The sequence below is a fragment of the Ctenopharyngodon idella genome, chromosome 5, assembly GCF_019924925.1.
Source record: "Ctenopharyngodon idella isolate HZGC_01 chromosome 5, HZGC01, whole genome shotgun sequence".
Taxonomy (NCBI): domain Eukaryota; kingdom Metazoa; phylum Chordata; class Actinopteri; order Cypriniformes; family Xenocyprididae; genus Ctenopharyngodon; species Ctenopharyngodon idella.
This window is the reverse complement of record NC_067224.1, coordinates 21,618,374-21,643,847: the sequence shown is the minus strand read 5'-3', so window position 1 is coordinate 21,643,847 and position 25,474 is coordinate 21,618,374. Positions and strand designations below refer to the sequence as shown.

The 25,474-nt window shown below is 35.9% G+C and overlaps 1 protein-coding gene across 1 annotated transcript in view; it reads left to right on the top strand.

The window, feature by feature from the left end:
• The window catches only part of fras1 (Fraser extracellular matrix complex subunit 1), a 116,801-nt gene that overhangs the window by 55,507 nt on the left and 35,820 nt on the right, over window positions 1-25,474 (top strand). The window contains exons 15-29 of the mRNA XM_051892685.1: window positions 1,054-1,197; window positions 2,122-2,262; window positions 2,861-3,001; window positions 4,550-4,717; window positions 8,637-8,777; window positions 8,895-9,038; window positions 10,263-10,418; window positions 11,930-12,076; window positions 13,276-13,422; window positions 16,141-16,281; window positions 17,211-17,351; window positions 17,519-17,659; window positions 18,564-18,834; window positions 20,035-20,119; window positions 23,342-23,662. Of these exons, the coding sequence (XP_051748645.1) occupies window positions 1,054-1,197; window positions 2,122-2,262; window positions 2,861-3,001; window positions 4,550-4,717; window positions 8,637-8,777; window positions 8,895-9,038; window positions 10,263-10,418; window positions 11,930-12,076; window positions 13,276-13,422; window positions 16,141-16,281; window positions 17,211-17,351; window positions 17,519-17,659; window positions 18,564-18,834; window positions 20,035-20,119; window positions 23,342-23,662 (2,429 nt within the window). The remainder of the gene's footprint in view (window positions 1-1,053; window positions 1,198-2,121; window positions 2,263-2,860; window positions 3,002-4,549; window positions 4,718-8,636; window positions 8,778-8,894; window positions 9,039-10,262; window positions 10,419-11,929; window positions 12,077-13,275; window positions 13,423-16,140; window positions 16,282-17,210; window positions 17,352-17,518; window positions 17,660-18,563; window positions 18,835-20,034; window positions 20,120-23,341; window positions 23,663-25,474) is intronic.

Here is a 25,474-nt window from a genome sequence, read left to right as displayed (position 1 = left end):
TCATAAAGAGATCGTAAAACTAATCCATATGAATTGAGCGGTTTAGTCAAAATTTTCTGAAGAGACTAAATCACTTTATATGATGAAAAGATTTAATTTAGGCTTTTATTGACATATAAACATTAATCAGCGAACATAAACAAAAGCTCAACCGAACCTGCTTCATGCGTGAGAACAAACCTCTTGTGGAAACTCAAATGTGCTGCGTAACACAGGAGAATGAACATCATTGGTTCTTGCCCGTCAAAGGAACATACTTGAGCTTCCGTTTACCACAACTAATGTGTGAGTTGATGAATGTTTACATGTAAATATAAGCCTAAATTTAATCTGTTATTAAGTGTTATAAATCATATAAACTGTTATAAATCATATAAAGTGATCATGTCTATTCAGAAAAAATGAACTAAACTGCTCAATACATATGGATTACTTTTCCCATCTCAGGACAGGACAGACAGCTCTCAGATTTCATCAAAAATATCTTAATTTGTGTTCCAAAGATGAACGAAAGTCTTACAGGTGTGGAACGGCATGAGGGTGAGTAATTAATGACAGAATTTTCGTTTTTGGGTGAACTAACCCTTTAGGTGCTTAACCTTTTAAGTATAAGGAGTAGATTGCATGCATGTGGGACACACAACTGAGAGGATGATTATAAAAGAAGGCTACTGTTAATGAAATTGCACTTGTGTTATTGGTTTATATGTGTTTGAATGCACATATGCAACATCTGTATGCTTCTGTTTCTCCTTCAAATCGTGAGACTTCTTTTATATATTCAAGTGTGTTCTTGTCTTTTTTGTAGCCTTTACAAGCTCCCTCAGAAAGGTCATCTTTTGTTCTTGTCTGACTGACGTGTTTTCTCTCACAGATAAAGTAAAGTCACGTTTATTCCTCACAGAAAAGCCAACACAAGAGCAGAACATAAAGTGACCTTGTAAAGCCGGCTTATGCTGGGTTTTTTTTGTTTGTTTGTTGTTTGTGTGTGTGTGTCTTGTTTAGTTTTCTTCACTCACATTGATTTGAACATGTTATTGACTTCTCCTTTAGGTTGCCATGACTCCTGTTCATCATGCCAGGGTGCGGGGCCTCAGGATTGTTTGACCTGCTCAGACCCCTCCCACTTACTGAAGGATGGATTCTGTGTTTCAGACTGTGGCTTAGGCTTTTATGCTAGTCAAGGCAACTGTTATGGTATGATAGGCACAATTCATATCTTATTTACTCTATGTGGGTTTGTTTGTGTGCTGGTCAGTAAAACATTTTAATAGATGTTTTAATTAAACTAACGTTTGAGTGAAATATCATGCCTAGTGTTTTAAAAGCCTGTTTAGATTTTAAAAGTTGTATAGTGTATTCCAGCCTTACAGTACACTCAGTCATTTTTATATATTTAAATTTCTTTTTTATTTGAATATAAAAATGAAGTATTTTGATTTTGTATTTGGTTGATGTAGCATTTACTAGTCAGATTATTGTCTTTAATGGTCTAATTTGTTGTCATATCACTGCTAATGATAATATCCTGCTACGTAGAGACAAAAGCCTGCTTCACAAATGTCACCTCAAATACATTTAAGCTTCACCCTGACAACATGCAAATGCAGAATGACACTCTAAATGTCTGTTTTGCAGTGGGAGAACTTAAACTGCCACAGATTCAGCTTGTCTGTTTTATAATCAGAAAGAATTGTGTTGATGGGAGGAATTGTTTATTGGGTTTCTGACTATGGGTAAAAATAGCTTGTGGTTTGAGCACTTTATGTCTTGTAATGGCATGCTGACTTTGAAAATTTGAAGGCTTTTCTGCTTTCATTTATTCTGTTATGAATGCTATTGTTTCTCATTTTGATTGGGATATTTTAGTCATATGAATTTTTTACTAGATCTTCAAATAAAATGTTACACTGAAAAAATTTGGTGTAAAATTACCTTTGAAATTAATTTTCACTCAGAAATACTTACAAAGAAACAGTAAGTAACACAGTGAATTAAACGTGAAATTTCTTGCAAAACAAAACTTTGTAATCTTTGTTTTATTTCAATCATTTTTACAGTGTAGTTGCCATTATATATCTATATATCTGATATTTTATATATATTTTTATCCTGTTGTAGCTTGTGACCCTTCCTGTGCAACCTGTCAACCTAACAACCCCAGCTGCATGAGCTGTCCCCCTGAACATGCACTGCATCATGGGAAATGTATACCACAATGTCCACCACAGTATTACAAGGATGACCATGGCCGTTGCCAAGGTAAAAATGCATCTGTTTTTATATTTTGTTCAACACCTTGATATAGGTTTACTGGCAACCAAAAACTTGAAAATAAATCTTGTTTCTAGCGAATTGAAAAAACTTTCATTCTCAACCCCATTTTCATTTCTAGAGATGCTTCTTTGGAAAGTTTCCCTGTCAGTCCGCTGAAATGTCTTACCTAAATTTTCTCAGCAAAACCACATGGGTTAGAAAATTGTCATATCTTGATGTTAGTTTGATGCATGATGAGTTTTAAAATTATATATTAATACCCCGTCAAGCCTAACCCTGTGGTGTACAATCCATTTGCATTTATCTTTTTGGCAGGCGCTTTTCTTCCTAACCAGCTCATAAAGAAGTGCATACATTGTGGTAGCTAATGATTGCAGTTGAGTGCTGAAAGGACATTCTGAAGTAGTAAAACGACCACAGATATGATAAAATATTTAAAGTTACATTTTTATTAACAGACTTGATGAAATTTCCCCTGAAAGGTTATAGGTTAGAAGAGGTCCAGTTTGGTTATTATTGCTCTCATCTCATGAGATGTTTACTAAATCCCCCGTCCTGAACTATGCCTCTGTTGTTCTTCCAGCCTGCCACAGTTCGTGTGTGACCTGCTCAGGGCCAGCTGTGTCTCACTGCACCTCCTGCTCAAAGTCTCTCATTCTGAACCAAGGCCAGTGTGTGGAGTCCTGTGGAGAGGGTCTGTTCTCCAGAGAGGGACACTGTCACAGTACGACTGCATTTATACAACTCTGATATTCCCACTCCCACTGTTACATCATGATGTTGTGGAAACTGGGTCATGATAAAAGAGGATAGATCATAGATGTGCTGTCCTAAAGAGTTTGAGGTTATTACTAAACAAATATTTGATTCGACCACTCACTAAATGATGCAATGCATCATTAAATTTGAATCTTAAATTTGGTCAGAATTTTAAAGACACACAACTAAACGGAGGGACAAGTTTCATGTAGTGATAGATAGATAGATAGATAGATAGATAGATTGATTGATTGATCGAATGATTGATTGATTGATTGGTCGAATTATTGATTGATTGATTGGTCGAATGATTGATTGATTGATTAATTGATTGATTGATTGATAGATAGATTGATTGATTGGTCGATTGATTAATTGATCGATTGATCACATTGTTGCATTGTAAGGTAGTGAGGAAAGGAAAGTGAGTATTTTAGTTCTGTAGGGGATATCTGTTACCTGTAGCCGTTTAGGTGTAGTTGTCCCCTGCCCTGGTATGTCAATCAGTACTGCATTGCGGGTGAGTGTGTGTGTGTGTGTGTGTGTGTGTGTGTGTGTGTGTCCTGAATACAGATAGCCTACTCTGGCTCTGTGTGGAGATTCAGACTGTTTGTTCATAGAAGTCTATGTGTTATAGACTGGATATATGTACATATAAATACATCTAGGCTGTAAAGGCTAGTGAGGCTGTAGAGAAATTTAAGAAATTGATATTTTTATTCAGCAAGGATGCGTTAAATTGATTGAAATTGAAAAGTCATTTATAATGTTACAAAAGATTTCTATTTCAAACAAAGGCTGTTCTTCAAACTTTGTTTAACAAAGAATCTGGGAAAAGAAATGGAAAAAAATCACTGTATCGCAGATTCCACAGTTTTTCTCAAATGTGATAATAATTAGAAATGGTTCTTGGGTAGCAAATCAGCTTATTAGAATAATTTCTGAAGGATCATGTGACGCTAGCTGCTAAATATTCAGCTTTGTCATCACAGTAAAAAATACAAAAAGAAAAATTCAAAAACAGTTATTAAACTGTTATTAAACTGTTACATATTTTAAATTATAATAATATTTCACAATTTTACTATTTTTACTGTTTTGTATTATTATTGTTTTTCTGTTGTTGTTGTTGTTTACTGATCCCAAACTTTTGAATGGTAGTGTACTAAAAATGCCTTAATAAAAACTGAAAAATAGATAATATCATTAGCTCAGTATAAAAACAATAGAAGTCAATGTACAAAGTCCCCACCATGGTAGAAAAACAAATGTGTGTGGATGCATGCATGAAATCTGAATATCATAAATAGAGTGGGTGTACCTCATGGTTCCCTCAAAAAAGCAGCTATAAAGTGTAAATTGTCTAATTATATTTATGAGGTATAAAATTAAATGGCTAATGTTTAGTCTAAATTAAGGTCAATGAGACATATCCACCTTGATACAAACCTGTGTGCATGTGTGTATGAACTTTATTTTTAACTCTTTTCAACACATTTCCTTCTCTATGCAGGGTGTCATGCGTCCTGTAGGGTCTGTGTGGGTCCAGACTCCTCAGACTGCATGCAGTGTGTCAAACAGGAAGAGGTTCTACAGCCTCAGAATGGACATGTCTCTCACGGGTCCTGTACGTCTGCCTGCAGGCCACAGCATTACCTTGACACAGATCAGACTTGTAGAGGTGAGCAAAAAAGAAGACATTTTCTTATATTTTTCTCTAAAGATGAAGACACATACGCTGTGATTTCTGATTCTCAGTAGCTCTCTGATTATGAAGTGATGGCAAGATAAATGCTGGAAAAATAATCTTCACGCTGTTGTGTTGAGTGACACACTGCAGGTTGTTTGCACTAGCTTTTCCCAGTGTCTTTATCCTTGATGACTGAAGATCTGCACTTCACTCCAGATACACCAGGGCTGCTGTACAGGATGTTAAACACCCTCTGGAAAACGATGTTCATTTAAAATTCAAATCCTGACCAAATCCTGCCAAAAAGGATTAAGAATGACATTTTTTGAAAATTAAAATAATAAGCTGATCTGTTGTGAGTCATCATACAGGAACACAAAAATTAATTACACTTAAACAGAATGTCAACATCTGTTTGTAGTATGTTCATCAAGAACGGCAGGCTTTCTATTTCTATAGGACCACCAATTCCTCACTTCTATAACACTGAATAACATTTACAGTTGCTTTTACAGTCACGTTGAATGGTGTGCGAATTTTGCACAGTGAATCATTTCTGTATTTATGATGTTCCCACATGCTGAGAGCTTCACAGGGATGGAGTTCTGGCTCCAGTACGTGTCAAATACGGTGCATAAAACTGACTGTGAAATGTTGTGCAGTTTTTATTTGTCTGAATATGATCAAATAACTTTCGCAATTGTGTCTGAAATTGCTTATAATGAAATATTAAATTAAATTAATTGGTAACACTTTACAATGAGATTCAATTGTTTAATGAATTTTGTGTCATGAAGCATATCATTTAAGCATTTTTTTAATCTAGGTCAGGGTGCCCAATCCTGTTCCTGGAGATGTACCTACCTGCAAAGTTCAGCTCCAACCGTGATCAAACACACCTGAACCTTCTAATTAAGATCTGCAGGAGCACTTGATAATTAAAGACATGTGTGTTTGATCAGGGTTGGATCTGAACTCTGCAGGTAGGTAGATTTCCAGGATTACAGGATTGAGCATCCCTGACCTAGATTAAAAAAATGCTTAAATTATATGCTTCATGACACCAAAAAAAAAAAAAAAAAAACCTTTAAATGTTAACAATATATTAATAGAAATTGTAGAAATTAACATTAGCCAAGATTAATAAATGCTGTAAAAGTATTGTTACTGAAGGTAGTGAGAAAGTGGCCAGCGGGGTGTTCCTTCAATGGGTCCACTGTCATGAAGCTCACTAAAATAATGACAAGTGCCTCTTTCTTCAATGAAGACCTTTGTGTCGAGCCAGCATGCTCAGACAAATGTAGAGCTTCCTCAGGGCTACTTGTCTGGAGTGTGTGTGAATGGGTGTGTGTGTGTGTGTGTGTGTGTGTGTGTGTGTGGATGTGCTGATGGATCAGATATCATGCAGAGGAAATTCCAATCTGTAAATCCCTCTAAAGTCAGTCTCTCTGCAGACCTTCTCTGTGTGTGTGTGTGTGTGTGTGTGTTAGTCTAACTCAAAAGCCATCACTCAAACCATCCTTGTTCACATTACTTAAAAACTCATGTAACTACATGAACCTAATTTAACTGAGTTGTTTCGACTGAAAATGAGTATTGTCAGCTTTACTTAATAAGTGTTTGTTCAGTCAACTTAACATTGCTGAGTGAAACGCACAAATGAATGTTGACATAACTAACTGGGCAGTGGGTCTGTAGTTCCCAGCATGCTTTGCAAGGGAATGCATTAGGAGAGTAAATTTAGGGATTAAAGTGTTATTTTATGTGTTTTTCAGTAAAGGGAAAGATGTTAGTGTTTAATGTTCAGTTGTGCTGGACATTTAGAGGAGTTTCTGTAATGTTTTTGAATTTTATGGCTACCATGCAGAAGAGTGGTGCCTGTGTTTAAGCTGTGAGCCTCATATACACATGTTTAGGATGGAATTCCTGCTCTCAGTTTAAATGAGTTTGATCAATTGGTTATTTTTTGAGTGCATTTTGTAGAGCAAATAGTTAATTTAATAAGGTAAATTAAGTCGATAAATGTGTTCACCTTATGTAATAAACATAACATTATTAAGTAAACTGCATATATATATATATATATATATATATATATATATATATTATGTTACAGTGACAAATTCAAATGATTTGTATTTACTCAAAGAAATGTTGTCAGCTTTACTTGAATTTCTTTTGTTCATACAACTAAATTGTTATTTGTACAAATTACTCAATATAGTTGCGTGGAACCACTTCACACTGCTTTTTTAAGTAAATCCAACAATTCATTTTATTGAGTGAATATGGTGCTTTACAGTTCCATGCATTTAAATAGTTAGAAATATCATGAAATGTTGATTCATACATTTTCATATACTGCAACCTCAAGAAGTATTTGGATGCTTAAGTTACAATTAATAATGTGTAAATGTTTTTGTATTAAAATATGAAATCAAGTGGTTTGTTGGGGTCACTGTCTATTCATACGATAGTTTGTTAATGTCACGTTAATGAAAGTAGAAATAGTTCATGCAAGTGTAAGTAAAGGAAGTCAACATTCAAGCACAAATTCAACAGTATCCTGTCTTAGACCTTTAAACTATGATGTGTGTTTAAAAATCGATTAAAAGTGCATTAAAGAATTCAGACCATGTGAACACTAACCTCTAAAACTCATGCACCATTCCCATCTTTCTGGCTTAATTTCAAAACACACCCCATGGGCTGACATGTCTTTTAAAAGAAAAATGATCAATATGTAAGGCCTTTAGGTATGTTTATTGTGTATCTGAATTGCATTAACAGAAAGCTTATCCCTGTCTCCATTTCACTCAGTAGAATACAGATTGCCTGGGTTAGTATTTTGCACGCCTACTATTCTTCTTTGGGGAACGTACTGAATTACAGGGGTAGATAAACCCCTTTGTTCTGATTGACAATGAAACCTGGCTGAACAGACAAATAATTTGAAGACAAGCAGACAACTTTGGCCACATTGGAGCATGGCTGTTGACACCTGTGTCCTAAGGGCTTTACTCCAAATCAAGAAGATTGTCGAGGGCCTCTGCGTGTTTGTATTTTTCAGGAATTATTAATGTTTGTGTGTGTGTGTGTGTTGTCTGCATGTGTCTACCAAACGTCTCTCACATTTAATCTGGTAGAGTAGTGGAGACGAGTCCAGACTTCACACCCGTGACAGGTTCTTTTTGGAGCCCTCTGCTTTCATTCAGCCATGTGCACATGGCTCAGCTCTCTGACTGACAGCCTTTTTAGAGGAAATGCCTTTTGTCTACATACATAGCTTGAAGGCAGATTGAGCATCATGTGTACAAAACAGTTGTCCTGAGCCCTGTGATGAGGTTGGCTCACTAATTTATTGATAACTTAAGTTAATAAGTATGTGAAAGAGCACAGCTGTAAAAGTTTTATGCCTGTCAATCTTTACATTTACATAGAATTTTTTTAAACTTTTAAACTTCAAAAAAGAAGACTCACCAAGGCTGCATTTATTTTAATAAAAACAGTAAAAACAGCAATATTATGAAGTATTATTACAATTTAAAATAGCTATTTCTGTTTTAATACATTTTAAAATGTAATTTATTCCTGTGATGGCAAAGCTGATTGTAACAAAGTTCGTAGTTCAGGGAAGAAGGAGGCGGGAACCGGCAAACCTTTATCGCAAGGTTGAATCAAACAAAAATAAACAAATAACAAAACAAAATTAAAGCGACAGCCCCTCACAGATGACTGCCCAAGATTATTATTATTATTATTATTATTATTATTATGATTTAAGGGTAATTTGACTACCTAGTCAAGCAAGTCTCTGTGGTTTCCGATCCATAGTTTCAGTGTGTTCACAAATCTTTAACAATAATATCCCACCTAAAACTATCACTTTCTCCCTCCTTTCCTCTTTCAGAATGTCACACCTCATGTTCAGGCTGCACTGGTGGAAGTTTCCAGAATTGTACTTCCTGTGTACGACCCAGTATCCTTCACCAAGGGCAGTGTGTCAATAAATGTCCTCATGGTTTCCATGTTCAGGACCGTACTTGCCAAGGTATTTTTGGATGCTATTCTGTTCTGTTCCTTCAAACTCATTTCCCTGTGGATTAATACAGTTGAATAGATTCTTTTATGAATCTAATGTTGTGCTCATTATTTTCTCTCCCTTCAGCCTGTCATCCATCATGTAAGGAGTGTACGGGCCCGTCTCAGGCTGACTGTTCTGCCTGTCCAGTCCACGCCAGTCTCCATAACGGCTACTGCCGAACCAGTTGCCCTGAGGGCCAATACCTGAATGCTGTGGGCTACTGCATTGGTGAGTGAAAATTAATCTTCCCAGACCATTACCAAAACATTGTTAAAATGCTTCCAAGTGACACCTTTGATCTCAAGTCATTGCACCTGCCTGGGTTTAAGGTGTCAAATGGGCACATTTTGCCTTCAAGGGAGGATTTGGTGTTCAAAGGGCACGTCAGGTATTGTTGTAAAGCCGATGCCAAGAGCATGGAAATTGGGAAATATGTTAATTCTTTTGTTGAATGTGTGCTGAGCCAGTTGTATTCATGAAACTAGTAAAGCTGTTACCCTGTTATTTGGGTCTTAATGAAATGTGGTTGAAGTACCAGTCTCATAAAAAGAAGAGGTTTTGTGCAATAAACATCAGAAAAAAATAAAAAGCAGTAAGCAGTGAAAGTGCTTAAGAAAGTACTTCTTCCGTAGAAGATAAATGTAACTCTCTGTCAAAATAGGCACAAACGCAGTTGTATAATACTGTAGAAAGAGCAGATTGTGATATAGAAAATTTACCAATCAATTAGAAATTATTTAATTGGATTACATTTGACTTTAGGGCTGAGAGCAGTTACTTCTTACACTGTGTACTGGATTTTGTGGCCATAAAAATGGACTTTCATAGAGTTTGAAGTAAATATTTTTGTTCAGACTTGAACACAAGTAATTCCTAATTCTCTTAAGCTCAAGCAAGGACAGTAGACTTTAATAATAATAATAATAATAATAAACTTCTGATATATTATTTATATTACCTGTTTTTATTTCAATGTGTCATTGAAACAGTCTCATATTTGTATTGTGGAGAAGATTACAGCAGTGCTTTTAATGATTAAGTAATTGCTTTTCCTCACAAATCTCCATTTCTGTTTAGATCTTGTTACATGAGTCAGTAAATCATGAACTCTATATTTATAATTTAAAGAATCTGTACTGATGCCTCATAGCCCTGCATATTATCAGTCAGCCTGAGAAATAAGCCAACAGAGGATTTCATTGGCTGATAGCATCTCTTTATTATCAGTGCCCTCATGGCATTGAAGCCAGTCAACTCCCACAGCTGATAAGGAGTGAGAGAGGATATACAGATAAAAGAGTGGAGTGTTTACTTTTACACCTTTAAAACATTGTTAAGATAAGAATCTGATAAGATCTTTTTTTCCCTCCATTTCCTCTCCTCAGTTCGAGATGTTCTTATGGATATGCATCATAATAATATACGCCATCTGTCTCTTTGTTTCTCTGTCAGAGTGTGAGGAGGGATGCCAGCGGTGTGTGGCAGACCTGCAGTCAGGCTCTGGCACTGTGTGTTTGTGGTGTAAGGTTCCCAGGATGCTGCTGCTGGGAGATCGCTGTGTACCACAGTGCCCACCCAAATACTATCGGTGGCATGGAGCCTGCAAAAGTAAGTTAAAATGAGAAAAAAGTGAATTCAGAGCAAAAAATAAAGTACATTGCCACAACTGGATGCGTACAGACCCTCATGAGGCTACACATGATCCACTGCATTTTTATGCAGAACAATAGCAGATCGAGCAATAACACTAACATTTTTGTTACTCTGAAATAAGTACAACTTATTGTAAGGCCATTTATTAAATTTATATTATAATATAATTGAAATTTTTTTTGCATACAATTCTAATAATAATGTATAGGAAAAATGTGATTTGCAATGAATTTGTGATGTCAAATATGTGATATGTGTTGCCAAAAAGCTAAGATAAATGTATCAAATAATTTTTAAGTAACAATTAGCAAATTACTGTGTGAAATGACATCTACAACATCTATTTAAATGAATAATAGGGGAAATGGAGCTTTGCTGTCCTTTATTAACTGATTATACAAATCTTTTCCTGTTTTTTACAAAACTATGATTATAATGGCAATAAGATTGTCACAATATGCTTATGTGGAACCCTAATCTGCATCACACAATGATAATTTATCACATCTTTTAACATCATCTAGCTGTCTTCCTCTGAGAAAACAGTGTGCTGCTTTTTTTCCAGCATGAGTTTCATTATGTAGATTGAGCATCATCAGTCACACACAGTGTCTAATCTCAATGCCAGCTTCCTCTTTATGCACAGGTTTGTCATTCTACATGATCTCTCAATGTAATATAGCCAGAGCCTCTGTTTTCATAACCCTGATGCAATTACCTATGATGCTTTGAAAGTGGCTCCTCTGCTGACAGAGTAGATGAGACGGTGCATTTGTTTTTATTAGGGAGTGTGATGTAGTGCTCGGCTTTAATGCAAAATCTTTTAAGATGCTGATGTGATCTATAAACTATTATGACCTTCTTTAATTGCCTGGCTTTTGTGTGATATCAAGGGAGTGTGTATAATGTGCACAAATGTGTTAGTACGTGAGTGCATGTGTGTATGTCTGAATTGGCTCTATGTGCATTAAAGGCAAAAGACCATTACTGGAATTTACTTGCATTAGCAAGTGTCTGTGTCTGGTTTGAAGGTGATATGTCAAGCTGACAGCAGATTGAATGTCATATTCGTATTGCTTTTGAGTGTCTACTGTTTTTATAATACTGTTGTGGAATGTGAATATCCTTGGCAACAGTGCTCATTAAAATATCAAGATTATCTGATACATGAGTTGCTCTGTTTTCTAAGATTCTAGATTTTAACAATCATTATCTGCTTTTAACAATCATTATCTGCATCTACACAACAGCAATTTACAGTGTATATATAGTATTATATATTATTAACAGTAAGTTAATAATAAAGTAAATAACGCCTTATTCATCCCATTCATCTCTAGAGATCCTTATTTCTCATTTATTAAAGTTGAAAGATATTTGATATAATTATCTTGTCTTCATACTTACTGTCCTAATTACTAATTATCTGGTCATCGTTTTTATTGTCCTGTGCTTGTGTTCTCCAGAATGTCACTCTTCCTGTGAGGAGTGCAGTGGGGATGGTCCTCTCTCCTGTACTTCCTGTTTAGCGCCTGATGTTTTGACCCCATCAGGTCTCTGCAGCCCTCGCTGTCCAACCGGATATTACGCTGATGAAAACAGGGTGTGCCAAAGTAAGTTCATCTAAGTACTTACAGTTGTATCTATCTATCTATCTATCTGTCTGTCTGTCTGTCTGTCTGTCTTGTCTGTCTGTCTGTCTAAAGCCTGACGTGAAATAAAACTCTTATTTTTTATTGAAGTTTATTGAATCTTTACACAATGATTATCAACAAAAAAAAGCACATATGCACACTTTTTATTTTATTTTGTCTAAGTATCTAGTTTTGATACATCAGGCTTTATGGCTCTTATAATATGATATAGGAAAGTATGGATCTCATAATCGTGGAGAAAAAAAACACCTTCGTTTTATTCAGAGGCTTAAATTGAAAATATGCAATTTGGTGCAGTTGCTGATATTTATATGGCCAAAAAAAGTAAGATGAAATTCTGATGACTAGTAATATAAATATATTCATAACAGTACAGCAGACTACTTAGATAAAACGCAAATAAATATCAGTTGTCACTCTATATCTCCCAATAATTTGTCTTAGGAAGATGATATATAAATGCTTAGTTTTATGATTAAAGCTCTGTAGTTTTTGTTGTGGGGGCAAAACATATCATGCAATACAATGATGATTGATAAATGTACAAATAAATATTCCTTAAAAGCCTGATGTATCATATTTGATACATACATTTTAACACTAAAAAATAATAATAAAAACATTTTTATAAAAAAATAATAATAATAATAATAAAAAATGATGCATGGATAATCAAGTTCAACCAAGTTGTTTTTGTCCTGTAATATTATAAAAAAAAAATCAAAAAAATATTCTTGCATTTAATTTATAAAAGTCAGTAAAGCAAAAAGATTAAAAACTAATCTAAAAAGCCTTTTGCTTGCTAAAACAGCATAAACTATCAATCATGTGACAAAAGTCAAGAGTCAAGAGGCATTTATTTATCATTTGCATAGTGGAAAACTGTGCATTGAAATGCTTGTGACGAGGCTCGGACATATAGTGACAATAACAGGACCATACTTAAACCAAACATAAATAATCAAAAAGTAAATATGAACATACACAAATATAGACATAAGTAGAGGGCACTGAGATATAATATATTAATATAAGGTATGTAGGAGATTGTGTACAACAGGTTTTTCAGCAAAGTTTTATGTTGATAAATTAGAGAGGTATTGCATATGATACAGGATTAAGTATCGATTTAAATGATTATTGTGTGTGTGTTTCAGTGTGTGACACTCAGTGTCTGAGCTGTGAGATGGCGGGTGTGTGTACGTCCTGTAGAGATCCTGCTAAAGTGCTTCTGTTTGGAGAGTGTCAGTATGAGAGCTGTGCTCATCAGTACTACCTGAACACCACCACACGCACTTGCAGAGGTGAGTCACTGCATCTGCCATACATGAAATAATCACAGAGAAATATTAATTTAGACTACAAACTACTTCCTTCCTTCCTGATATATTTAGCCATTTTAAAATTGAGTTATTTTAAATGACTGATCCTGTAGTATTAAAATCAACTATTAGTTTTACTTGTCCATGAGATGGGAATCTAGTTTTAAATCTTTGATTTGTGTGTTTGTTGTATCGCCCATTATTTTTGCCTTGCTGCTCTAATACAGTTAAGTTCCTTTTTCTTCTTTTGTAGGCATTGAACATTCAATATATAACGGCTGGAATACACTACACAATGTTTTCTCAGAAAGTTGGACTCAGATTTGTTTAGGTTTATAGACTATGATTCCATCCAGCTGGAGGAAATCAAACGTCTGATATTTTGAGCCGATTTCAGAGCAAATACTGTTTTCGTTTTTCATGCGTCTCCTACTAACGAGGCCCATGTTTCTGCAGGAGTTTGTTGTGTTCAGAACAACATGAAAGTCTGGTAGTGTGTGATCCTCAGACATTTAGTGTACAATCCCCTTTTTTCTCTGTAACCATTTTTAAAGTCGGCAAGTGTATGATGCCTACTGTTTTAAAATCTGTTCAGATGTTGAAAGTTGTGTAGTGTATTCCAGCCTTAAAGAAACATCCTAAATACTCTATCAGTCCGTTATATCTAACATGCATCCTCAAAACACACAGAACAGTTGAGGAAAAGAGGATGTATCCTTTATCTAATAATTAAGGTCAAATACACGACAACGATGTACTAAAAACATTTTTGTACAGACGACAACATTATCAAAACTATCCCCGTTCACACGGATCCGTGCAAACGACTAAAAACGCTGTATTACGCATGCCAGACAAGTAGTTGGCGATGTCACTTTGTAAAGAAAGACTACGCGCCGGCACATATACGCATTCTTTCACAGAGTACTTGCCTCGTGCATGCCTATCTACCTTATTTTTACAGTTTACTGCGCTTTGATATTCTTCTCATTATTTCCCTATAGTGGATAATAAATCGGAAGTCTCGCACATTCACCGAAAACACCTTGTCTCTGCATTGAAAAATAAGGTGGAGAGACTAAACACGTAATACGCATGTGCATGCCGTCACTGTTTTCACAGATTTGTGTTTTTGCAGTTTACACAGAGATGATAACAGTGTAGTTTTCAAAAAGTTTGCATTTTCAGGCCACCAAAACGACATTGTCGGGTAAATGAACAGCCAAAACGCATAAAAAATGGTGTTGTGTAAACAGACCCTTAAAAGAGTAATGGCAGAGAAGATATTTGTTAATGTTTGTCATTTGTTAATATTTGTGAGTGTGTTCAGATCTTAATACGATGTGGTTTGGGATGTGGGTGTGAAACATAGACCCCATACAGTGAGACCTTTATTTAGTTTTGATGGGATTTACAGAGGAGATCAAAAGGAGACAGATTAGTTTTTGTCCCTTGAGTGTTTTGTGTGTGTGTGTGTGTGTGTGCGCGTGTGTGTGTGTTTGTGAATAACTGAGAGTGAAGCAGAAAGAGGGAGAATAAATGTGTTACGGGTACGTAAAGCTGTTTACTCCTGCAGTACAGTGAACAAAGGTTACCTTGACAATATACGGAGCACATCTATAATGCAGGACATCATTGTTGTTTGTGTCTTTATGGATGGATATGTGAAAGAAGAACACAGTCTAAATGTCAGACAAATGAGCTGCTTTTGAGTTGAAGCAGTAAATATGGACATCACTGACATTTGAATTGGATGTAGTGTTAAATTAAGTTAGCCACTGTTCTTTTCAGATGGATGTTTGAAATGTTTTGGCTGGGAGGATGGTTTCATTGAATAAGGGGAGAGATGATGAGGTTATATAGATAGAGCAATGGCAGAAAGAGCGTGATGGGGATTTTTAATGAGCTTAGCTGATTTAGAGAGCGGAGGTCTGGTGGTGAGTTATCAAATGGTCGGCTTGTGCACTCCTTAATAGATGATTTGAGAACTGAAACATTGTCTCTATCTTTCTTATTGTCTTAAGTCGAATGGTGTATTGAAATACTTAATATTTCTTTTTTTGTACAGGTACTATTCAAGCTTGGTTTTGCAGATAATTGAACTTTAAAATCTACCTTATAAAATGCTTATAAAAAGAAGGTTGATTCTTATTTGATGAGCTGTGTTAAAGCAGTTGTTAAATGGCAGTTGATGTACATCTGCGAAGTATTAAGTTGCTACCTTGCCAACGCTAACCATCTTGCAGATAGACTAATGAACTGTATTACTTGGCAGACAAATTGTTTATTCATTGTACATAATAAATGACAGAAAAGATCTGTCATTGTTTCTGCTACATCACAACTACAAGGGATGTTTAATCACTCCACTTTGTGTACTCTTTACTTATAGTATAATCACTGTAACACAGTCTCTCTTGGCGTATTGCTTTATTAATTAACATTTCTAGAAAGTTCTCCATTCCTTTAGGCAATAATGTTGTCAAAATTTGCATACTGAATTGAAAGTGATTGGTCTTTATCATACGCTGTTTTTTTCTTCTTCAATGAATGCAAATCTAATGCAAATCTTTCATACTCTCTCATCACTGTCTCTTGGCCTTTTTCTTTCTAATTTGCTCTTCTTCAATCACATTCCAATTTATCACATTTTCTTCTCCTTTCCCTCCCACTCACTCTCTTTCGCTCTGTTTCTCTCAGAGTGCGACTGGAGCTGTAACTCGTGCCGCGGACCCCTGCGTAGTGACTGTCTGCAGTGCATGGAGGGATACGTCCTGCAGGATGGCATTTGTGTGCCGGGTTGCTCTCCAGGATTCTACCAGCATGCTGAGAGATGTCTGAGTCAGTCATCAACAAAAATAACAACCTTCATTATGAGTCCAACCAATCAATTTTCCAGCTCAATAAACTTTGACATTTCAATCTCTCAGTCAGTTGTCACGGTCGGGGAGGGAGGGAGGGCCACTAATGTCAGCTGTATAGTGCCAACATCAGCCGCTGTGCTAGAGCCAAGGTTTAATGGCACTTTAATGGATTGATTTCAAATTAGACTGAAAGACAAGTCAATCAGTGATGCTGTAGTTATGGACCAGATTGAAGAAGCTCATGACTCTCACTTTAAATTTAACTTTCTTTGGTCTTAGATTGATATTATCCAGCATTATCTTTATAAAATTTATTTTAAATTTATTATGAATAATTTTAATAACAGTATAACATTATTAAATTTTTAAATTATAAATATACACAACCATTTTGAGGTTTAGGGTCAGTAAGATTTTTTTAAAAGAAATTAATACTTTAATTTAGCAAGGATATATTAAATTGATCAAACGTGACAGTAATGTTACAAAAGTATTCCAAATAAATGCTGTCCTGTTCTGCTGAACTTCGTCTTCATAGAATCCTGGAAAAAAACTTTTACGGTTTACATGTAAATATTACTCAACACAGCCGTTTTCAACATTGATCAGCATTTGAAAGCAGAATAATAGAATATCAACACAAAATTATCATATTAGAATGATTTCTGAAGGATCATGTGACACTGAAGACTGGAGTAATTGAGAAAATTCACCTTTGCCATCACAATAATAAATAGCATTTTAAACTGTACTGAAACGAAAAGTTATTTTAAATTGTAGTATTATTTCACAATATTACTATTTTTAATCATTTAGCATGTAAAATGATAGACAACTTGGATCTCATATAAAATATAAATCAAATTTCATGTCTTCAGTCTTTCTCTTGTTTCTTTCTATGAACAGGCTGTGATGAGCACTGCGATCAGTGCCAGACCCATGGCCGATGCCAGCGGTGCCAGCTGCCATATGCCGCGTTAAACGGGCAGTGTGTACTGGAATGTGGCAAGCGCTACTTTTTAGATGACTCGACCCGTCAGTGCACCGGTGAGTGCTGTGAATCTGGTCTGAGAGAGTGATCGTGACTGCCTAGATTTTCCATTTTGGCTTGCTTACCAACCTGCTAATTTTAGAGAAGCTCAGTATAGTGTGACGCAGTTCCCTCTCGGGTCCTACCTGAGTCTAATGACAGATTGTTTACTGTTATTTCCCAGCATGCTCAGCTGGTTGCTTGGAGTGCGTGAGTGCAGGTGAGTGTCGCGTCTGTGATGAGAGCTCCTTCCTGAAGGGTGGTCGATGCATCCCGGACTGTGGTCATGGATACTACGCTGACCGAAAAACAAGAACCTGCCACGGTAACCTGGGATTTTTGCTTCACAAATCAGATACAAAATAATATTTCTACAGACCAAAAGAAATCTTTATACTTGACCAGCATTGTCGACGCATGCTTTTAGTATGTACACTCTTAGAAGAAAAGGTTATATAGAGAGCCTTAAAGGTGCAATGTGTAAATTTTAGGAGGATCTATTGACAGAAATGCAATATAATATACATAACTATGTGAGACCTTACATAATGAACCGTTATGTTTTTATTACCTTAGAATGAGCCATTTCTATCACATACACCGCAGGTCCCCTTAGATGTTAAGTCACCATTTTGCACCGGCATGTTTCTACAGTAGCCCTAAACGGACAAACTGCTCTACAAAGCGCGTTTGCTTGACTAGCTACTCTCTTCTGTCTCAGACGCAATAGTATCCATGACATATTTGTCCTGTGTTGGCCACCGTAGCTTATCTATATTGCAATTCGCAACCTAACTGCTAGATGCCGCTAAATTTTACACACCGCACCTTTAAATGGTTCTGTCAGGCGCTTCATATATAGAACATTTTATGGATTTATTTTTATTTAATTTTGTTTTAATTCATTTTTTATTTTGATTACATTTTATGAATTCAACGGCTTGTAAACATACTTTATCACTAGAAAAAAATTAAAATAACTTTGGCAGGGTTCTTTAGAGCCTTAGGGTTCTATAAAGAACCTAATTTAACCTTTTTTTCTGAGAGTAAGAGTAAATATTATATTTTATTATATTATATTTTGTATTTGTCTATTTTAATATTTTAAATATATTTTGATTTTATGTTTTTATGAGATTTGTGGTTAAAATTCAAAGAAATTCTGTAGTTTCTTATGCCTCTATGACTGTAAGAGTATTTGGCCATCTCATCCACTTTTGTTTCTACAGCAAACAGCCGTGCTCCATCTCTTTATATCAATGGCTCTCTGCTGGTTCCTATTGGTGGAGTTAAGCCTCTGGATCTGGCTCTCCTGTCAATTAAAGATGCAGATAGCCAATCAGAGAGCATGTTGCTCCAGCTTCTTCAACCGCCCAGTAACGGCCACCTTGTGGTCCTGGAGAATGACAGAGACAGAGCACTGGGCACAGACGACATTTTCACCTTTACTCAGCTCAAACATAGAGCTGTGCGCTTCATTCACCACAAAGAGCAAACCAAGTGAGTGTGTGTTTAACATGGAGTGGTGGAAGTAATCCAGGGTCATTTTTTTCCCATTGAGAAGTCATTAGAAACATATAATTCTTAAGCAGCACAAGAGATGTGTTCTTAATCACAGATAATCATTAACAGCATTACAGTGCATCATGCTGTCTCGTATAGATTGATGAGGGAGTGAACGTATATGTGTAACGTGTGTGTCTTCAGTATGTATCAACTAGAGGATCTATGGAATTCTAAACCCATTCATTTTTTATTGTTTACTCACTGGTTATAGTTCATGTAAAAGATTTAATTTCCCATTTCCTGAAATATCACATTAGGTGACGACTCCTGTGGGAAGTGGCCTATTTCTGCTTAGGCAGACAGATTTTAGATATTTGTTGATCTTTATACACCAAAATATCCAGAGAGATGCTCTGCAGAAGTAAAACAACTTTGTATTAAGGCGAGCGGGTGTCTAGTGTGTGTGACTGAGTTTGAGTAGTCTACGCAGTCATTAGCTTTAATTACCTTGGTGAATTTGCTGAGGCATTTGACAGGACACACACACACACACCCCCCACAGTGACCATAATCCGCAGCATTTGTGTTAATCACGTGTGCCAGTCACTAAGTCAGGCTGACTGCTGACCTTCAATTTTCTCTCACCTTTCTCACAGTTTATATCTTTAATGGCTCCTCTCACTCCCCTCAGCTCTGTGGTTTAATTAACAAGTGATCTGTGTGCCCTCACACTTTCACTTCTATTTTATTCCTCATCCCTCTTTTCCCAATGTATCACTTTTTCAGTCTTAATCATTTCTCTTTAAAAGCTACTCAATCTTTTTCTCATTTTGGTCTCTGCCTTTTGCTTTTCTGGGTCTTTTAGTCATTGTGTCTTTTTCTGTTGCTTTTGTCCACTTTATACACAAACACACGTTTGTTTTTTTGTCACACTGTGAAATTGAAACTATTACTTCCATTGACTTGATACTGAGCTAGTAATTTTCATTAAGACATTATTTTGGTACAGTATGGTTATGCCAACAGTATGACATTGTTTAATATGTTTACCAAGCTGTTTTCTTTGTGTGGACTGTCCCAAACAATATAGATGATTTTAGGTTTTGTAGCAAAATATAGGCAAACACTCACTTATCCATATTATTTATATCTTTGAATCTCTTCACAGCAGTGTAATTTTGACTTGTTTTTCAGAACTGGGCAGTTCATGTTAAGGGCAGCAGATCCTCAGCTGTTCTCTCAGCCTCAGACTGTTTCTGTGCAGGCGCTGTCCCAGCAGGTACACACACACACACACACACACACACACACACACACACACACACACACACACACACACACACACATATCTTGTGAATGCTGAGTAATGGAGCTTCACTCTGTTCTTACAAGCCAAATAAAACAAAAAGGGGTCAGGAGTCTGCGAGGACAGTATGTCGTATTCACTAATAATTGCATGGATTGTTTGTACACACATGAGAACATATTAATTTGTTCTTAACCTTGTTCTTATCTCAATAAATTTTAAGAATTCTCTGATTAAATGAACCTGAGTCTGAGGTTATCCATTTGTATAAAACACGGCCAAACCATCTCCATATTAGGATTTTTTGCTCATCCCTTTCTTTACAGCCTTTCATCATTAGCTATGTTTCCATCCACCTATTTTTATGTACATTTTGGGACATTAAAAAAAATGCTGGATGGAAATGCCAAAATGTGCATAAATTCTAAAAAATTAGTTAATAAAAAAACTTATTAAAATTGAGTCGGATAAACTTTTTATCCAATAAGAAAACATACGCATAAACTACAATGGAAATACATTTACCGAATAAATTTCTTTGATGTGGGTTTAAAAAAGACTTTGGCTTTGCGATGGGATGGCATAACTGGACCAACCAGCAGACCGATCTCTTTGCACAGCATCTGAAATGCTGTTTTGGTTGTTCTGAAATGCCTGAGCAAAGTCTGTCATCAAAGTGTTTCAGTATAATTACGTCCCAGAACTGTTTCACATGACTGTGTTCCCAAACAACAGGCTTCCGCCTCTGAAAATAAGATCGCTGGCACGCTCTGAGGTGCAAGTAATTTATTATATACAAAATTATTATATACAGTGGCTTCTCCTACTGCAGCAACTTCCATTTTTCTTAGTGATATTTAGCACCAGTTTATCAGGACTTCTCTTCGGCTCACCGATGGGAACGGTGCTTTATTTGCAAATGTTTTTTGCAATATTCCAATTTTGCACATGAGTTAAATTCGCAACTTTGGATGGAAACATAGCTATTCTTGTCTCTAACATAAAGGATATTTTATGCTCTCTAAAGATGTGACAAGAGTATGTGATTTTTGCGTACCTGTGGTTTTAGTTGTTCTTACATTTTTTCATAAATTTAGAATATATATTAGTACAAAAGTTATTGGTAAATCATGATGTGTTTGTGAAAACGTTCATATGCGGATTTCAACGTTCGTATGCACGCTTAGTGAATGAGACCCACTGTGAGGAATTGTTCAATTATATATTTTGTCCACTCCTTTTCCCATATACAACCCTTTTCCAATATACAGCTTATCTGTCAGGCCTATTAATCTGCTGATATTTAGCACTGTAACTGATTAACAAAACACTGGAGTTAAATATGGAGTTTTTTTCAACTACTATGTAAAATACCTATTTTTATTTTATTGCATTTAGCACAGCATTTCAGAATTTTTGTGTACATCTTATTTACTAACATATATTTGTTTTATTATTTCACACATTTTATAATAATAATAAACTCATTGAAAACAACCATGTATTGCCCAATAAAATGGTGAACAGATTATATTTTATTATTTTATATTTTAGCCTTTTACCACTTATGCTGGGCACTTGAGTTGGCCGCTTGTCCTTCACTGTCTGCTAGAAAATAAATAAATAAAATAAGCTTTGTAAAGTGGTTCATACTTAGGTACACTTTATCTACAAAACTATATTTATTATATTTAACTTAAGATCTTAAGGACAAAACATTTTAAGGGAAAATCATTTTTCTCAACAAATATGTGTATAACACCATTCTATTCCTACCGTCGCCATATTGCGTGATCAACCACCTCTGCTTTACATTCCCTGCTTACACCCATAGTCCACATCCTTAACATAGATTGACTGCCCATTATCCTCACTCTGAGGAGGGCATTATAGCTCACACTGAAGCAGCATCTCTTCCCTTTCTCTCTCTCTCTCTCTTTCATTCCTCTGCAGCATTTTGTTACACTTCATAGATACAGCCTCCAGAGAACTGCCTGCGTCTCACTGTCAGACCTCCACCAGCCAAACACACACACAAACACACACACACACACACACACACACACACACACACAGGTTTGTTTTGCTGTCTTGGTGAGGACATTCCATAGGCGTAATGGTTTTTATACTGTACAAACTGTACATTCCCCCTACACTACCCCTACCCCTAAACCTACCCATCACAGAAAACATTCTGCATTTTTACATGTTTTAAAAAAAACATTGTTTAGTATGTTTTTAAAGCTATTTTAAATATGAGGACTCATGAAATGTCCTCGTATTTCATGGTTACGTCGTAATACCAGTGTAATACCCATGTCATTATACAAATTTGTGTCCTCATAAATCATGAAAACAAGCACACACACACACACAGAGAGAGAGAGATAGAGAGAGAGAGAGAAACCTGAGCTCCCCAACAGAAATCTAATGGATGTCATTGCAACAAATAACACCCAAAATACATTCTTGCCCATCATGGATTGATAACAGCAGCTCAAGAAGTCAGAGCAGAGTCTTTCTTTTGAGTGAACAGTATCTCCAAATAGAGAGAGAGAGAGAGGGGGGACAGTGAATCTATTCCTTAGAGAGGAAGAGAGTAAAAATGCAATAATCCCTCCCTGGGGGGAAAAGATTGTCTTTTGCAAATAAACCGTTTGCTCTTGTGTTCCCTGTGCTGTGTTGTGGTAAACAAAATTGGCCTGATTTTCTTCACATCTCTGTGCAACAGCAACCTAATGAATCTTCATTAGTTTGAATTGCTTTATACAAAAAGTATATTGGTAATAAAATGCTTTGGTGCTTATATGGACAACACTAATTTAAATCTTGCCTAATTCCTCTCTCTTCTTTGCCTATCAGTAAAAGTGGCCAAAAATAAAATTGGAAAATAGCGTTGATGCAGAAGGACATGTCAGAATGAAGTCATGATAGATTAAGTAATGTTGGCAGGGACCTTGAACACAAATACTCACTTTAAACACTCCTAGAACAACATCCAGTATTTTTTTCACAAAATAAAATTGGAAAAATATATGTAGATTAAAAGAATACAAAATAAGGACATTGGGGCTCCAAATTTAAACTGTAAAATCTTAAATATTTTACTGATAATATTGACTATGTCCTCTGTTTCACTAAAACTAAGTTTCAATATAATATATATATATATATTTTTTTTTACCCCTTCCACAGCCACCCTCTGTGATCACCAACCAAATACTGTACATTAACACTGGTGAGACAGCTGTCATCAGCAGGTCCAGTCTTCACATCAGTGACCTTGATAATCCACAAGACGTTTTCATCACGGTTCTGGATCCACCTCTACATGGTCACCTGACATATGTGCATGGTGATGTTCAAGTAACCCATTTTAAACTGGAAGACCTGGATCGTGAGCAGCTGCAGTATGTACATGATGGTTCAGAAGGAGACCAAGACAGACTTCTGCTGCAGGTCAATGATGGACACAGCTACCAGAACATCCTGTTTCACATCAGCATTGCACAAAAGGTACAGACATGACAGGTTTTACTTTTAAAACGATTTGCTAAGTGACAGTTCACCTGATAAAAAAGTATTCTTCATAAAACTTTTTTTATCAGACTTTTGTGAAGTGCTATTCTGCTTATCATAGGGTTTTATATTCTTTGAAATGCCGTGTGCTCTGTTTTTTTTTTTTTTAAATGTTCAGCTAAATGTTTAATTTATAATTTTTTCTGTAATTGGAAGCTTTTTTAACATCGTAAATGTGCCGTTTTTAACTAATAACTAAATACTAGATACCTTATAATTATTTATAGGCCTATCAATGTGTCATGTTATTTCACGTCAGTTTAAAAAATATTAAGTGTGAAAACACAGCAGGCCATCAGATCTTCTGCATTTTGGACATGGATCAAGGGTTTTTTTTGGCTAATTATAGATTCCTGCACCATACCTAATGCTGAAACACCTTGATGGTTGAACCTCAGGCTACCGCTGTGTTATGTCTTGATTTACGTGTTTTATGTCCACTGTCATGATGAAATCATTCAAGACTCAAGTATGAACACACACTGTTCACTGAGAAAAAAAAAAGAAAAAAAAAATGGAAAAGAAATCACTGGAAAGACCTAAATACATTTTCTCGGGGCTTTTTAACTGGAGTCTGGGGAATTCCAAAGGACTACGAGGAGGTAGTGTGTGTGTGTGTGTGTGTGTGTGTGTGTGTGTGTGTGTGTGTGTGTGTGTGTGTGTGTGTGTATGTGTGTGTGTGTTGGGGGGGTTAAGTTTAAGAATTGTTTTCATTTAAGATATTAATTAAATATTGTTCAAATTAATAACATTAACATTATTTTCAACACATCTCAATCTGATATTGTTTGGAAACTGCTCCAAGACTTAGCTGAAGATCCAAATGTGGCTTTATTGGGACAATCCAGAATCGTAATCTATATAACATGCTAAGGGTCAAACAAACGGAACCTAATCAAATTTAGGGCTGCACAATATCGCGATTTTTTGCAAATATCATCGCATGCAATTTGGCAAAGGCTGCTATTATTTTATGCGCAGCTTGTCAGAGCTGTACAGCTCTGTGATCAGTAGTAAATGCTTCTCTATCTGAAAGCCAGAGGGCGCTCTTGCACAGAAACTCCAAATATGCCCTGCCGCAGAAGTAGATAACACACATCACTCCAGGAAATTCCTATGGGCATCATACTATCGCTATAGCTGAATAAACAGAAGATTGAAATACTTTGATTGATTGACATGACTAATAAACACACGACTGCCTTTTTCTGTGTAAGAAGCCACATCATCTCACAGAAGGATGCTCAACTGCTCTGAAGTGTTTGGAATAAAAACATGTTATTAACTCTTTGACGTGTACGATCACACCGGTGTGATCAGTCTTGGCTGGCCCCAGGAGCGTACGATCACACCAGTGTGATTAGAACGTTCAGTGCCTCACGTGATCAACTTCCAAATTCAAATGTGATGGCGCGCTTTGGCTGGCGCTAAACCAGAGACGGACACACGCAGCGCTTTCATATATCACATATATGCAGTGTTTTCAACCAAATAATGTTTATTTTAGGTTTCAGACATTTAAATACACAAGTACTAAAACAATATATTTAGAGTTTGTATAATACACAGTCTATAGAAGCGTGATGCAAAAACTTGAGAAAATGAGATCCAGGCAGTCCAGCAATGATTATGTCAGAGATCAAATTTGAAAAAGGAATAACAAATTTATTGATTAAAATTTATAGAGACAAACAAATTAATTAAGTAATTAATGGTTAATAATAAAATCTAGAGTATTGTAAAATCCAG